General features: G+C 41.5%; 1 protein-coding gene across 7 annotated transcripts in view; it reads right to left on the bottom strand.

Moving 5' to 3' along the window:
- DMD (dystrophin) overlaps window positions 1-17,592 on the bottom strand; it is a 6,826,337-nt gene that overhangs the window by 5,610,562 nt on the left and 1,198,183 nt on the right. For all 7 annotated transcript variants that reach the window (XM_078657819.1, XM_078657824.1, XM_078657821.1 and 4 more), the window contains exon 12: window positions 12,890-13,040. In XM_078657819.1, the coding sequence (XP_078513945.1) occupies window positions 12,890-13,040 (151 nt within the window). The remainder of the gene's footprint in view (window positions 1-12,889; window positions 13,041-17,592) is intronic.

Below are 17,592 nucleotides of genomic sequence, written 5' to 3'. Positions count from 1 at the left end.
CCCCAAACTGTGCAGCGAAAACAGGAACCCGCTCTGCCGTAGTACTCGCGGTCTGTCGTGCCCCACTGGGCGCGTGATGGAGTGGGTGTGGTCCTCAGGACTAATGGGAAATGTGGTTTCCCCCGCTCGGCGGCCGCTCGCGATGTCCAACAGTGGCGGCGGCGGGGGGAAACCAAGCAGCAGACCAAAGAATCCGACCAGGGTGCTGAGAAAATCCTGGTGAGTAGTCTTGCCCCAAACTGTGCAGCGAAAACAGGAACCGTTTTAATTTACAATTGCTTCAATTTAACCAACTGGACAAGTGATAGGAAATAAAGCTCCGGTCCCATAACAATGTAAACAGAAGACAGAACCTTATGTGAACAACTTCTTTGAATTCTATTTAAAGCTCGAATGAAAATCAAATCATTTGATCTAAAAACAAACTCATTTAAAGAGCAGTTCTTACTAATCCTAAAATATTGAATCATTAGCATCATTTTGTGATTATTACACACAGGAGTGCTACACGTGGTTATACATCAGAAACAAAACATATATGAACATAGTGTGCACCAGTCAATAACAAGTCGAACAACCTTTAGGAAAAATAAGGGCATTTGAAATAAAGTTCCTGTTCCACACTTTCAAATTAGAATACGCTTATCTTTGCAATAATATATATTAGCCACCCTGTTTCATAGATGTCAAAGGAGGGAAGAGCTGGGCCAAGGCTGATCTATTAGAAGGACAGCTGTGGAATTCGATGGCTGTCATTCTTTTCTTTTATACACATAGCACTCTGTTTGATAATTTAGAAAACGGCCATTTAGCTCTAGGAGCAATTGTAGCTGCATTTCAACCCCAGTGATTAAAGGGTCTCCTCAGGATTGGGAACTGGGAATTCTAAGAGAAACACAAAAGAAGGCAATAGTGCCTAACTCAATGAGTAAAGGTTATCACAACTATGCCACCCAAGTGATAGCAGTCCACAGGATATACATCTACTTCTTATATAGGATAGAGGTAAATTAAAAGGAAAACGTAAATGTAATTCTGATTAAAAGAAAGCTTGTTTAAAATGCTTATTGGAAAACCGATGGTATGTCAACAGGGACATAAAAGATACGCATATGTGTTTGAGGTGAAGACTTGTTGGCATCAATTGTTGATGTGATGTTCGAACTTTCCTTATGCAAATTGTGGTAAGATTAAACAAATTAGTCACACAGAAAAGAGGTGACTGAAAATCGTCTCTAATTGTTGGTAACTATTGGACCTGACAGCCTTGGTTTGGTTGTCCCCAACTTTCTAGCCTTCAATCCTCCAGTTTTTGCTGACTTTGTTTTTCCTGGACTTATGATTCTGCACAGTGTACCACTGCTAACCACTGCTAATATTCTTTTTCTCTATATATAAAACATGCTAACATTGGCTTTCCTCCAATTGGCACATTTAATTTACTTGTAAGCCCCTAGTAAAATGGTACTACCTGCATCCAGGTCCTATAAAAAATGCTACTAATGAGCCTGCAGCACCGATTGTGCCTGCCACTTAGGTAGCTCTTTTAATAATGCCTCAGGCCTGCAACTGCAGCCTGTATGTGCATTTTTAAACTACCATTTTGAACTGGCAAAATAATCCTATCCTTTCACAAGGTCTAAACCTTCATTTTCATTAAATCAAAAGTCACCTCTAGGGTCAGCCCTACACAGCCCAGAGGGCTGGGCGCAGTGTATTTAAACTTTCAATTAAATGTATTTTTTCACTACTGCAAGGTTTATCTCTCTCATAGAATAGCATTAGGCTACCTTATTACATTTAATAAGTGGAAATGTTGAATTTGGTCTCTAAAGATTTGTAATTTAAAACCCAGTTTAATAGTAAAGTAGGATTTTAAGTCCCAATTCTGAAAATAACACTTTAGTAAAATCAACATTTTCTTGACCCAACTATTTGGTGACTGCAGCTTGTAGTATGGGACAGATGACTAGGGGCAGTTGGCAGTTAGTCTTTGTGTATTGCTCCCAGACAGAGCGACAAAGGGGGAATAGGTGCTAGCTGGATGGCCTCTATCTGATTTGTTAGGGGGGCAAAGCTGTCACCTACCACACTTGCACATCATAAAGAATCTGCCTCAGCACAGTCTCAAAGGGTGTCACACTAGTCTGCCTCCAGAAAAGCTGGGTCCAGAGAAAAGAGGCAAGAATATCCACACAGCTTTGGGGGTGGGAACCTATAGAAACGGAACCTACTTCAAAGCTAGCACCAATGATAACCAGTGAACCCTCAGACCCAACTCTTCAAAAACTCCTGGACCGGTGAAAGATTCAGAGGAGGGACTGCTGTGCTACTCTGCTGCAAGATGGACTTCAACTCTGCTGCCCTCCTGCCAAGCTGCTCTGGTGCTTGAGTGAAGACTAGACACGCATCTTGAACCCAGGACAACCTGAGTGACTCCAAGGGATAGTTTGCCCGTCTCCTGGTCAGAGCCTCAGGGACAGACAAGGCTCCAACCATCTTGAATCCTGCACCTGGACTCTGACTGCTGTGAGTCACGCCCCCCCCCAGTGGTGCCACCCCAGTCCTGGACCCTTTGAAGTGGCCTGGCCTGAAGGTGCTCTGTCAGTCCAGCTGTAGTGTTTTGGGCAGGACAGATGCAGCCTGATCCATCTCCTAGCAGCTCTACATCAGCACCGCTGCTGCAAATTGCATCCCTGATGCAGGACCACACAGCTCTGCAGAAATGCCACTACGTTACGCATTCTCAATGCAGAACATTCCACTGCAGCCTGCAACTCATAAGAAGCGGCGCTGCACGATGAATCCTCAACACTGGCTCTCACAATGCTCCGCAACCAGTATTTAAGATACTTTCCTCAGCTGGCCTAACTTGGCATTTGTATCCGGCCCACGCTCCATCGTGGTCTGCCTGAGCTTGTGACTTAGTCACAGTCCAGCGTGACTAGATAATCACAGTTGGCACTTTGTGCTCTTAAGCACTGTTTTTACTTAAACCTTTAGAATTGCATATCTTCGGTTGTACTAATTAGTTTTTCTTTGTTTTGATTTTAAATAATTTATTACATTTTACTCTATTTTTCTAAATTGGTGTAGAATTTTTCTTGAGTTGTGTTTTCACCTTATGACTGTTAGTGCACAATAAATATTTTACGCATTGCCTCCAAGTTAAGCCTGACTGCTTTTGTGCCAAAGTACCAAAAGATTATGCAAAGGTCATTTTGGGATTTGCTTGTGTTTCCCCCTCCCTCAACCTGTAACCCCATTTCCTACAGTGACTCTTTTGTAAGGATATTCCAGAACCTTCATATGCTATTTAAATGTGTGTCTGCTAAGTTCGGATTGCCTTTTCTCTTTACATTTAATAGGGCAAGAATTCAAGATGAACAGGAGCCGATTAGGTCTCACCAACCTGATTAGCTCTCACCAATAAGTCTTTGGCATAGCGCAGAAGCTTGTTGCAGTGCGAAATCTCAGGTGGCAGCCTTCGTTCTGGTTGAGGGACCCTGCAGCTACTTGCACGTGTAAGATATACTGACGTCATAATTGCATTCCGGGGTTTGAAATGAAAACACCATTGGAGGTCAACACCAGGAACACATGATAGTGTCGTGTTTTTGAAAAAAAGGAAAATTAATGTTTGCTTTGGAATTGTTATGGCAGAAAAAACAAAGAACGCTTGGAAATGTGGTTTGACTTGCACGATTTTCAAAATATGGTGTTAGAAAAAAATCAATGTAACTCTGGAGGATCTTATCTAGGACAATGGGAAGGGAAGAAAGCATCAGATATTTTGTATTTCTGAGAGCTCACTTAGGCCTATCACAGTAGTATCATATCACAATATTAGTCAGTGATGCCCCTTTCCTTATTAGGATTGTTTCCTTATCACCTCGGGTTTTTTGTAATGTTATCTAATACTGTTCAGTTCAACGGGTTTTCTTGGTGCAAATATTCGATTAAGTGTTTGAAGAGTGTAGCTGTTGGGTTATCTGTTTTTTAACATCATAGTTTGTTTTTCGAATATATAACTTGCTGCATGGATAAAGTATGCCATATATGACATTTCTAGTCTTGTGGTTAGAAATTTTGAGTGTGCTTATTTCTTGTTTAGATACGTAAAGGTAGTGCTTTCAATAGTTTATTCACAATTTAAGCAGTTGCCACTGTTATGGTGACCTTGTGATGGTAGAAGATACCAATGTCCTAACAGGGTCTTCTTTTTAGCAGATTCTGGCAGTGTGATGGCACATATTCCTTGTTTTTTAGGTTCTGTTTTGTAGTGCAAAAAAGTGGTTGTTCTTGTATGCAATCCAAGTTAGATAAAATATGCCAGTTTCTTTTATGATTCTTTTGAACTGGTTGGTACTTGGTCAGAATGTGGATACCCAGATGATTTACTTTGTTCCTTTTTTCAATCTTTATTTCTGAAAGAGTATAACATGGTATATACCAAGCTCTCTTCATCACATTCTTGATTAGTTTTCTTGGGTAACACTTCTAAAGTAGTTTTAGGGTTATTCAGTCGCATGGAGTAAATAATCATCTTTTCTGAATAATTCCAGTGGTACATGAGAAACTATAGAAATGGTAAATTATCCTTTAAATTCCTTGGATGGAACCTATTATAGCTCGGGGATGGGGTTATATCCATTGTTTTTTATATAATAATATTGTCATCTTGTTTTGTTTTTCATAGACCACAGTGTCAAAAAATATGATAGATGCAAATGTTTTGGGCATGTTAAATGTAAGGTTTTTTGAGTGATTATTAAGCCATTCAACAAAGAAAATTGACACCAGATTTATCTCCTGTCCAGATGCAGAATGTATCATCTGTGTATCTAACCCACACAGTAAGGTTCTGGAGAAATGGATTATTAACTAAGATGTTTTTTTCTTCGTTCTGGGCCATGAAGAGGATGGCTGACTTCGAGGCAAAGGAGCAACCAATAACAGAGTCTTTAACTTGCAAAAAAAGCTCATCCTTGGACAGGAAAAAATCCGTTTTAATCCAATTTCTGCTGCAGAAAGGATGAAATCAGTAGGAACACAATGTCGTAATTCTCTGTTCAAGGTAAAGTTCTATACCTTTCAACACTGTTTCTTGTGCTATGTTGGTGTAAAGTAAAACCACATTATTTGATTAGCCATTGCATCCTTTTGTGAAAAGGGACAGTTTCAAATTGGTTCCAAAAGGGACTGACAGCCTGATGTAAGTGGTCTTCCTGCGGTATATTTGACATCAATGTGGATTTTTGAATGAAGATTTAAAACAGGCGTCCACGGAGAATTATTGTTCAGAAAATGTAATTCACCGGCATATCCTTCAGTAAAATCCATTTGTCAAAGATTATATAGTTTTTCTCTGATCTCCTGTGGGGGTTGAGATGGCAATTTTTTATAGTAGGATATGTCACACGCTTGGCAAAATCCTTCTTGTATATATTTTTCTTTGTCCATAAGGACTACTGCACCGCCCTTGCCTACTGGATTCCTAATACTAGTCTTACCTTTCTTTAAATTCTGTATCACGTTAGGTTGAGAAATAACACGTTTGGTTTGAAGTGTTCTTTCTTCTTTTTACAATTAGTTAATGGCAGAGAAAATAATTTTCTCAAAAAGAAGCACTTAATTTGGCTTTAAAGTGGTGGATGGACAAATTATGGATTTCTTTGAAGATCAGAGTCTTTAACAGCTCTGTGCAAATAATTTTAATGAAAAAAACACTTAGGGGCCAATTACCATGCAGTCGGAAAAGGCTCTGACTGTCACTTGGAGCCTTTTTAACCGCATTGTCTTATGTGGGTCGAATTCCTTTCTGACCGTCTAATTACGATGGAGGTGACCAAAAAGGAATATGATCCGTCTTTACGACTGGCTTTCAACAGGTTTGGAGAGCCTGTCTGCCAGTCGGAATATGGCCAGTAATCCCAAGGGTGGCTCTTTCTGCCCTAGAGTTTACGATGTTGAATTTGGACAGCCTTTCTGTGCCGACCTTTCTGACACAAAAAGGCTGTTGGAACTCAATATTGGGGACCCCCAGCAGAGCCCCCACGGGTGCGCAGCCTCCGGTTGGAGGCCAAGGGGATGTCTATGGCGCCCCCTGTTGATCCCTGCACCCTGTGGCAGGCACCTTGGGGTGCCTGCAGGCTTAAGTGCACCTCCCATTTTATAATGGGAGCATATGTTTCGGCCGGAATGCAAGCTCCCATTTACTGTATAGGCATACGACCGAACAGTGTTCTGTTGCATCCTAATCAGTCGTTCGGGACTGCAGACCGGACAGTCGGTCCCTTGACCCAGACTATGTCGGGCAGAGGAAACTCTGCCCCACATAGTAATGAGGCCCTAAGTCTTATCTTTGTAAAGAGTCCCAAGGTTTCACTTTTGAGTATCACAAATTTGTCTTAGTGGCAAGGACAGACGATAACCCCTTTTTGGGACCTTTAGCTTGATGTTTTGATACGGCTTTTTTCATTGGAGTGCAACCACAATCCTTGTCAGGGTGAGGCACAAGCCAACCCTATATTACCTGGTGCTCAACCCTCTGGTAGCTTTGCACAGAGCAGTAAGGCTTAACTTAGAGGCAATGTGTGAAGTATTTGTGCAATCATTCAAACAGTAATAAAGTGATAAACACTACTCAAAAGGGATCCCACAGCAATGTTTGAAAAATAGTGGGATTTTTAATAAATAAAAAAAGATCAAAATTACAAAAATTAAATTAGTAGATCCGGAGATATGCAATTTTAAATATTCTGGTGAAAACAGTGCATAAAAGTACAAAGTGCCAACTGCGGAAATCTGGTCATGCCAGACTGGGGCAAAGTCATAAGTTAAGACCAACCGTGATTGAGTGCTTGCTGGCTACAGGGACAAGTAGGCTTTACTGAACAAAGTAATTGAAATCCAGGTTTGTGGGGCATTAAGTATGCATCACAGAGCTGAAGCGATGCATGTGTGCCAAGGTGCCGCAAGGCTGCAATATAAGGTCATGTGTTGTTCTTGAGGATCCGATAGATAAGGACTTGTGATGTGCAGTCGAGGGGATGCATTGGTTCTGAGGAACTGTGCGGCTGAGATGAGATGTCCGGCGTCATCATTGAGGTTGCTGTCGACGAGGGATGGGAGGGCCTACGGCAAGGGTGCTTCAAGTAGCAGCAGTTCCAAAGAGGTTGAGGGCTGCAGCAGTGATGGGGGTCATTGCGATGAGTGAAATCAATGCAAAAGTGGTGGAGTCTTGGTTCAGGTGGGGGTTGCACCCCACAGCAGAGGAGATGCGTCAGTTCCTTTGGATCCACAGAGGCTGGCAGAGCAACTTAGGCCCACTTCCAAGGGTCCACGACTGGGATGGCGCCACATGTCTGGGTAGACTAACAGATGGCTGCAAGGTTGGTGGAAGCATATTCTGTCCCAGAGACCTCATATAAGGAGGCCAGCCAGCTAGCCCTTGGAATCACTCTGGGGATTCTGGGTTCAAGAGATCCAGGTCCAGTCCTTGTCACCCAGGCAAGAGGACAGCAGGTCAGCGCAGCAGGACAGAAGCTCCTTCAGAGCAGCAGTCCAGCAGAGTGGCAATCCTTGTAGCAGCACAGCAGTCCTTCTTCCTGCAGAGAAGTATACTGAAGAGTTTGTGTCTGAGGTCCAGTATTTATACCCAGTTGTGTCTTTGAAGAGTGGAGAAGCTTTTAAAGGCAGGCCTTTGAAGTGCATAAGTACTCTACCTTCCTGGCCCTGGCTCCAGACTAACCACAGGGGGTAGGCATCCCTTTGTGTAGAGACAGGACACAGCCTATTCAAGGGTCAGTGGGGCTATGCCAAGGTCCTCCTGCCATCCTGCCACTGATGGCCCATCCAGGCACACCTAATCTCTCTATTGTGTGTATGTGTCTCTAGGAGGAATATACAAAGCCCAAATGTCAACTACACCCAGTCATGCGAACCAGAGGCAGGCTGTAGGCCACCATAAGCCATGATTTTTTTTACTACAAATGTAAAGACATTAAACATGAACTGGTCACCTGCTCCCATTTGGAAATGTCTTAAATGTAAAAAGGTAATTTCAATGTTATCCTATGGGAAAGATTGGCCTTGCTGTAGTGAAAAAAAGACCTTTTGCCTACCAGGACATGTAAACCTCCAAAGTACATATCCAGGGCCTATCATAGAGGGTGATATATGTATTAAAGATAGGTTTAGTCCTGGTTAAAAAGGTTAATTTTGTGAGGTTTTAATGGCAGTTTAAAACTTCACACACAGGCTGCAATGGCAGGTCTGAGACATGTTTAAAATGCCTCCTTCCCCCCTCATGCAGGACTACGTACTTGAGAATACCGGCATCGCCTCCCGCCACACCGAGGATTGTTCCTCGATCCCTTGACTTCATCCAGCCCCTCCCCAGCCAGTAGCCAAACTCTCGGACCACACTGAGCGCTCCACGCAGTGGCTACATGTAAGTCGCTGTTCCACAGGCCCTGCTCGACCGCACACCCCCACGTCTGTCCTCACCCTACCCCTTCAAGTCAGTACTCCGGTATCCACAGCCTCCACCCCTTAGTCAGGCCCACCACACCCCTGCGCATACAAGACCCCGCGTGCTATCCCCTCCTGCATCCATGGCCATGATACTTCGATCACCTTCACCCCCCACCACTAGGGGCCTGGCCCATTCTCCTGTGGCCGATCTTAGCCCACCCCTACAGTCCCCCGCATTCTCTTCCACTCCCCCTCCCCCACTCCCTACTCCCCCCTCCCCCAGGCCTCACAGACTCACCCTGTCTCCGCCGTACTCCTTCTCCCTCGTGACACCCGTCCACCCTTCACAAACAGCCGCGCCCACACCTACCCCTGACCACTCTAGTGACTAGTCACGCCGCGCTAGCCTTAACCCACCGCCTGGAGCCACCTCCCTCATTGTCTCTCCTCTCTCCCATACAGCACTTTTTGAATTTGGCAACCCGGTCCTGATGAAGATCTTGACTAGATAGGCTCGAAATGCCGTTGACCCATCGTACAGCGCAACTCACTGTGCACCCTCAACTTTGGTTCCCAAACAAAAACATTCTTCTTCATTTATTGACGACGAACCATTGTTTCTGTACATATTGTCTTCCACTTTGTCACCTTGCGTCCTTCGCTGTGTTTTTTCACTTGTCACTCGCGCCGCCACTCTGTCTCGTGATCACCAAGTGCACAAAGCCCCTTTGGGTTGACTCTTTGTCTCATGATCACCAAGTGCACAAAGCCCCCTTGGGTTGCCACAGTATTTTATGCCAACAGTGCTTCCACAGCTGTCCTGTATAAAATGTTTTTAAATATATGACATGCACTTTCTAAAAAACTTGATACTGAGAGTCTCTCGTTCTTTTGCGATCTTGTAATGTCTTGTACATACACGTATATTTGTCTTTCTCATTAAATCCGATTGAGATATTGTTGCTCTTAATACAGATAGACCCAGATCTCAATTCGGTCTATGGGTTATACTCCTGTTGTTTTTTACTATACTCTTTTTTTATAGGCCCTTCACGTAACAGAACTAGTTACTGATAATATTTGTAAAAGAAATTCACATCTGAGGCACCTATTAGAATCACAGTAATGAACCCCTGGATTTGTTGTAGCTTTTTTGAGTTCATCTCTCACAATAAGAGATCATAAATTGGGAGCTCTGCGGTAAGCAATGACTGGTGCTTTTGGAAAAACGTTTTTCAATTTATCACAAGTGGATAATAAGGGAATGTTTTTTGCTTTATGTTTCTGTAGTTGGGAGCTGATGGGTGAAAGTCAACCACAAGTGGGATTCTGCCACTTGTGTTTCTGCAGTTGTTATTCCAAATAACTGCTTCCCCGGGTAACTGCAAAGACTTGTCAATATATGTAGAGAATAGCCCCTCATTTGAAATAATCTAGCAAGTACCTGTAGATGTTCTAATCTTTACAAGAGTGATCATTGCTGCAGATGCGTCTTATTCTGAGTGTTTGGCTTTAAATGAATCTGAGTTTAGTGTGGCGTGGGTGACACGAAGTCCAGTTTAAATAAAAATTAACTACTGTTGGAGTGTGGTGCAGATGTTATAAATCTTTCTTCATAAATGGTGAGTAGCACATCCAGAAAAGGGAGAGAATGCTTCTGCTTAGTATTTCTGCTGGTAATTTATTGGTAGGATGGATACTATTCATATAAGCTGTAGATTCTTCCAGTTTTCTACTTTCTGCATTCCATATTAAGAATAGTCTACAATGTATTTTAGCCATACAAGTGGTTTGATGCTAGAAGTAGCAAGTATATAGTCCTCCAGTTTGCCCTGGAAAATATTTGAATAGGATGGAGCCATTCAAGTGCTCATTAAACTCACTATTCTCCTGGCTACATTTGATCCTACATCATTATATAGCAACATTCCCCATGAGAATGGTCTTATGGCATTATCTGAAGCTCTTAATAAATGAAATGTGAGAAAGCCACCAATCAACATACTTACCAACTTTGCAAGAGTGATCCTGAAATCCAACAATTTTACTTTCAATGGTAAACACTCTCTGCAGATACAGGGTAGTTATAGTTATGGCCTGGCCAGCTTTTCCATAGTCAAGTCATTTTTTGGTTTGCTAATAACTTGGATAACATTTAATAAAACTTCATGAAACATTTAAAAAAAAAAGCAAATTCACCTCAGCTCCTTCCTGTAAAGGTTTGGGGTGATTCATAAAGCGGTGCCTGAGAAAAATGGGAGGTCCCAAAAGCAAATTTCCCCATGCCTTTTTCATAGATTTTTTTAAGAAACACTACTGTAAAAACTGATGAACGGAATTACACCAAATTTGTTGGGAAGCTAGATCTTGGTCCACATATTATGCTTGCTGGGGTTTGGTGTAAATCCGTTTTTGGTAAATTAAGGTTAACTTTTTTTGTATATCTGAATGGTTGGAACCAAGGGACAGTTGCTAAAGTCCCTTGAAGCAAACTTACAAAAATAGATAAATAGATTGTTAGAGGGAAAGAGGGGAGTAGCTGGAAAATGGGTAATACTTATGACTAAATGGGAGGGTATTAGGGAGAAGTGAGGATGGATTCAGAGTAGGGGTTCACCCACCCACAAATGAGTAAGCCTGTTGCTTTTTATAAACTACACTTCTAAAGGTACTACAGCCAAAAAGAGACTTAAAACATTAGTAAATTACTCCAGCTGAGAGCTGCAGTAAGTTCAGAACCATATATGGTCAACCACTGGTACTGCAACTCACAGTTTTTATTGTAGCTAGGGGCTTAAAATAAAACCATTTAGGGAATAATCTTAAACTAAATTACATTATTATTTAATAACAAAATACCTTAGCAACCTTTTTAGAGTTTAAAAACGAATACAACCTCAAATGGCATTAAAATGTACTAAATGACTTTTAATTAAACCAAAACAACACTTTTAATGATTATTAATGAATAGAAACATTTTTTGATTTAAGCTGGGATTTTTTTAATTTTAAACTTCAGCAAAATATTTCGATTTAGCAATATATGTATTATATATGAATGAATAATCATTTTTATTTTATTTTTTTCTGTGGGAGAGTGTCGCAGTCTGAGTGGTTGGCCATGTGTGCCGTTAGACTTAGTACTGTTTCTTTTTGCAGTAGTAGCTTACACTAGTAAGTTAGACTCCACTCCCTGTTTCAGGGGTTCGAGACCACTAAGTTAGTGCTTTTGAGCAGTTTTACACTGAAAGTTTATGAATAACTCAAATTAGTAAAGTTAATCAGAAGTGTAATTGTAAACCCACACATGCAAATTACTTACAAGAGTAAGTTGCCAATTGAACAGCCCCAAAACTATCTTGGAATTATTTATAATAAATTCAGTGTTCGGGATACACAATAGCCTTATATTAAACGTACATTGCAATAGTGTAATGATTTTTTGAGGAACATAAGAGAGGAAGAGGGCATTCAATTCTTAGAGGTTTGCATGTAATTAGTAGACCTAGGGGCATATGTATGTAATTTACATTTTGCGATTCTCAAATAGCGATTTTTAAGGAATCGCTATTTGAGAATTGCAAAATGGAATGTATGTAATAAATCGCAATTTTTTGGCGAATCTCTAAAATACCTTAAATGCCATTAGCAAATTGCGAATCATAATTAAGGAATGAGTGTCCCATTCATTCCTATGGGCCAAGAGGCCCATAGGAATGAATGGGGATACATTCTCAAATTGCGATTTTCTATGAGAAAATCGCAATTTGAGAATCGCAATTCAAAGGGTGCCAGGGTGTCCAAAAGACACCTGTCGCACCCCTGGAATGTGTATGTAAGTACATGTGGTGTACATACATGCCCTAAGGGCATGTCTGTGAGCCACATGGCACTTTGAATAAAAAAAAAAAATGCATTTTAACAGGAAATCGCAAAATACCATCTACTTGGAATAGGCGGTATTTTGCGATTCCTTAAGCCAAAATCGCAATTTGCAAGTCACCCCTACGTAGCATTTAAGGGATCGCAATATTACGATTCCTTTAATGCTTGAGCAAAATAAGGAATCACAATTTTTGCGATTCCTTATTTTGCTATGTGGCCCATACATACCAAAACAATCGCAAACAGCTTCTTACATATGCCCCCTACTGATATCTGTGGCATCGTCAGTTGGAGAAATTGTATTATTTAGATGTTTAACTTGCATAGAATTGTATGGAGTTTTCATATTGAATCCGATACCCAATGCCAAGCTGAAAAATGTGGTTGCTATGAATTATCTTTTAATGTGATAATTTATTACTATAATATCTATACAAATCAAATTACATAAGAAAAACATGAATAAAGGCCTTTCGTGTCTCATAAAAGTGCAAAAGCAAACAAATGGGCATGGTTGATTTGATACCTTGTGTTCTTCTACTTGTCGCTTAATATTCTCCAGGTCAGGACCAAGTGGTTCCACTTCCATTCGATGTGTTCTTTCCTCAGTTTTTGACAGCCAGTCGCTTAGCTCTTTCAATTGCTGGTTCTGCAAATCCATTAGCCGTTTGTGCAAGCTGAAAACAAGCAAATTTACTGGTTAACAATTGTCTTTTTCATAGCTGTGGCTTGTGTACATTGAACGCTGCTTCTGTTACATAATATAATAAAGAGTTTAACAATGACCTGGTTCTGTTTATTGATCAGCACTCTTAACCAGAGGCCAGAGTGGGTATTGGGACTTAAACATTTTAAAATGGAATACACAACCCCCAAATAATTGTGCACTCTGGGAAAGTTCATTACAGCAGTGCTCAAGGGCAAGATGACAAACCTTTAAGCATAACACTTTCAAGATAAAGAAAGTCACAGTCATAATTCTTACATTTTTATTGTCTTCACAATCAACGGACAATCTGAAGGATGCATCACATGCAAAAGAGAAGCACATCTACCAATGTATTCATGAGTATGATGTTAAATGACTGGCTTGCTGTTGGAAAAATGGAAAGGCAGCTGTGCAGCTGGTACGGCGTGACTGGTAATCAAAGACAGCCATGGCAAAAAATGCTTGAACCAGCCCTACTCCCTCCCATCCCTCTCTCTCCTTCCATCCATCCATTCTCTGTCCCTCTTCTTCTCTGCTCTCTCATGTCTGATCTCACCCTATTTGTGCTGCAAATAACCATGACTGAGAGGTCTAGTATAAGTTTGAATACTGAAATTCAGTGTTATCTTGATGATAGAATTGTCCAGGGATGGATCTGCATACAGAATAATTTGATAATCTTGAATGAATACAATTCTAGTTTATAGAGGTTACTTATGAAAGGGGGTCGACTTGCATATGGATATCAGTGATAAAGCCCCCCCCCCAACAGCAAAGGCCAATATATCATTGTGGCACTTAATAGAATTGATCTGCTGTTGAACTGCAGAATTACATTTATTTAAACGGTGTCAATTCAGTTCCTTTGCTTTTGTGTTTCTGGAATCGGTTCACTATGACATTTTCTGAAAATCTTTGTCAAGTCCCATACATTTGGGACTTAAACATAAGTGTTGTTCTCAATAAATCAATATTGTTATTTTGCAAACATATCTGCATTCATCATATTGTCAATATTATTTCAAGGCACAATGGTCCCTATGTTAACAATAGCCTTGGGAGATAAATAAATGTTATATATTGAGATAACATATATAACAGATAAATAAAAATTGGAATAGACAAAACCTATATAGAATTTAAGTAGAGTGAAAAAACTATGTTTAGCACTTAAACAATTATGATGTTTATGTGCAATGTAGAGATATATATGCATCGCAAGTCAAAGGTGCAGATGTGGTCCACAATTCACAAATAAATACCATAACAGTGGACCCGTATTCAATTTTGACAGCGTTTTGATCAATTAGAAATGTAGTATCACGGGGGCATGGTCTCGCGCAGCGAGAAGATGGCGACGCCTTCGTGAGCGCTGTGAGTTCATGGACCTTCTCCTCGATTTACAGCCACTTTCCACCACCAACGTGAGCCATAATTGCCAGATACCCGTGTAGGAATATGCAGGGAGCATCTTGGCTAATTTTTTATGTCTCCGGCGGCTGAGGGAGACGCTGCATGAGCATCGGAAATTTTCCTCTCACAGGTGTGTGTTGCTGTCGCCATTTTGATGTCGTCCGGCAGCGCGCTTTCACACAAGGTAATCTGTGCTCTTCCAGCTTCTTTTCTAACTTCACAGACTGAAGAAATATTGTGAGGAACCAATTTAAAAAAAAGTATATATCTTGTAAAATGTTCAGTAGTGTTTTTCGAGGCTTGGGTTGAATTTGACTTCATAACCTGTGGCTCATTTTAGACTGAGGGCTCATTGAGGCTGTTGTTGAAGTGTTGCGGGACAGATTAATTACTGCTTTATGCCTGCCTGACACTCTAGTTGGATATGTTAAGAGCCACATGCATTTTGTTGTCGGCTGCGCCACACGCTTTATTTTGAGTGACTTTTGCCAGTACCTGCAGCCAAGCACTAATATTGGGTTTCAGTGTTCTCTTAACCTGCTTCTTCATGTTTACTCATTCTTCAATCTTATGAAAAGTGGTCTTTATCTGAGTGCCTTTCGCTTATGGAGCTTTTGGTGCATTTGGCGATGATATTCAGACTTGAACTAGTCTAGCATACCTTTTCTCGGTGCTACATTGTGTCACAACCCTTAGCCTCATATTCATTGGCTTGTGATGTACTACTTGCCTTGTCGCTTCTGATGTATAATTTGTATAGCGACTACCGGAGTGCTGACAGGAGGGTGACTTTATTACTTTTTTTTTTGCGTATGGGCAGATTGAAATCTTTGTTAGTAATTACCTCTCGCTCGCCTCGCCATTTCAAGATGGCTAGTGAAACCGTAACCTCTGTCAGAGCTTTTTCAACCGGTACCAAGCCCAAAAGAACCAAGAATGATCCTCCCTCACCTATTCTTTCCTCTCAAAATCCTGTCCTGGATATTATCCTTGATGAAGTTAGAGGCCTTAAAAATCATTTATGTCCACAACTAATGAGAAGCCTCAACAAATAGAGGACAGATGGATTAGTATGGAGGCTTAGGTGTTAGACATGGAGCGATCTACAAAATGTTTCTACTAAAATTCCAGTTTAGGAACAAGAGATCCAACGCTTAAAACTTCATACAGAGGACCTTGGAAATCAAAGCAGACGGAATAACTTACGCCTTTATGGTCTGCCAGAAAATATTGAAGGTCCTGACATTCTGTCATTTTTGAAGAAATTGTTGTCAGAACATTTGGACCTCCCATCTGAGTCTTCATTGAATATTTAACGTGCCCATAGACTTGGTCGTCTACAACCTCATGCCTCCAAACCTAAAGGAATCATTATGCTATTTTTGGAGTTTACAGATTTAATGAATGTCCTCTCTAAAGCCAAAGCAAAACGTCATCTTAAATGGTCTGGTCACAACATTTTCATATCTCAGGATTTATCTAATGCTACTAATGCTAGAAGGAAGGAATTTTTGGCTTTGCGTCCTCAGATGAGACAATTGAATATTCGTTATGGTATCCTACATCCTTGCTTGTGTAAAATTACTCACAATGGTTCCACATGCTCATTTGACGATCCTTTAATTTTGCAGCTGGTTCTTCATGTAATCTATAATGTTCCTGATGTTGCTTCTTGGTATCCATAATGTTCCTGTTAGTGTTTCTTTCTTCTTTTCCTATTATGTTCAGAAAACTGTTTCTTCCTTTCTTCCTTTAGCACTTATTTCTCTTTCCTTGTCGCTTTTTCTCGTGTCATTGCTGATGCGTCCTTGTTCTGCTGCTGGTTCTTCCTATAATCCCCAGCACTCTTGTGTTTGGTTGGTATATCTTACCCATTTTGGCTGTTTGTTCTTCTATCACTTTTATCTCTCTACTTGTCGCTCCGTCTCTTGTCTGCACAGTTACGCCCCATGCATTTGTTTTCATCACTTTTTCATAGATCCGGACTTTGTTCCTTGATCTATCTTCTCTTCTTTCTGTTTTTGTTCACTTCTTCTTTCCTGTTCTCCCATTTTTTATGTTTCTCTATTTCTATCTTCTGTTTCTCCCAGTTATTCAATATGGTGCATGTGCTTTTCAGTTATGTCTGTTGCTATGTAATGTATTTCCTTTTTGTTTCTCATATGAGGTGTCATTTGTTTTTTAGATATATCCCTGATGTGTATCAACTTTTAATGTATAACCCTCCCATCCCTCCTTCATGTGTAAGTTCGTAACGTGGAATGTACGTGGCCTTGGACATCCCGTCAAAAGACAAAAGGTACTCTCTCACTTATCCAAACTTAGGGGCCGATTAGGATCGCGGTTTTCCCGCATCCTCCGGGCCGGCGGAAGCCACCGCTGGCCCGGAGGATGCGGGAAAACCGCTGGGGAGGCACAAAAGACCCACCGCCAAATTAGGATGACGGTGGGTCTCAAAATCGGTCCGCTGCTTTTCTGCCGCGGTTGCCTTCCGACCGCGGCGGAAAAGCTCTAACATGGCTGGCGGTGTCTGTCAGACACCGCCAGACATATTAGGATTGCGGAAAACAGATGCCTTTCCACGGCGGATTCTCCGCCGTGGAAAGGCATACGGTGATTTCTTTGGGGGCCCATTGGGGGCCCCCAGGGTGAGTGGGGGGGTGGGGGGTGCACATGGGGGGTACCTATGGTACTCACCTGCATTTGCATACACGAAGCGGCAGGCACCGCGCGGTGCCTGCCGCTTTGTGCATGCAAATGTTAAGCATGCATATTTAACCTTGCGGCGGGTGCTGCTTCAAGCAGCACCCGCCGCAATGTTAAATATACAGGATGTGATCGCCAGGGTGGGGTCACATCCTAATTGGCACGGAGGGACCGCCGCAGCCCCTGCGGACGGTCCCACCTCCTCTGGGGAGGCGGACGGACGAAAGTCCGTCCGCCATCCTAATGAGCCCCTAAATTCTCAGGTATCTTTTCTCCAAGAGACAAATTGTACTGATGCGTAATCGCTCAAATTAATTAAAAAGGCAATGGGTGGGTCAAGTGGTTTATTCTCCTGCTTCTAACAAAAAAGGAGGTGTTGCTATATTATTTCATAAATCATT

This window comes from Lissotriton helveticus, chromosome 8 (genome assembly GCF_964261635.1).
Source record: "Lissotriton helveticus chromosome 8, aLisHel1.1, whole genome shotgun sequence".
In the NCBI taxonomy this organism is placed as follows: Eukaryota; Metazoa; Chordata; class Amphibia; order Caudata; family Salamandridae; genus Lissotriton; species Lissotriton helveticus.
The sequence above is the reverse complement of the archived record's forward strand: the minus strand, read 5'-3'. Positions and strand labels throughout refer to the sequence as shown.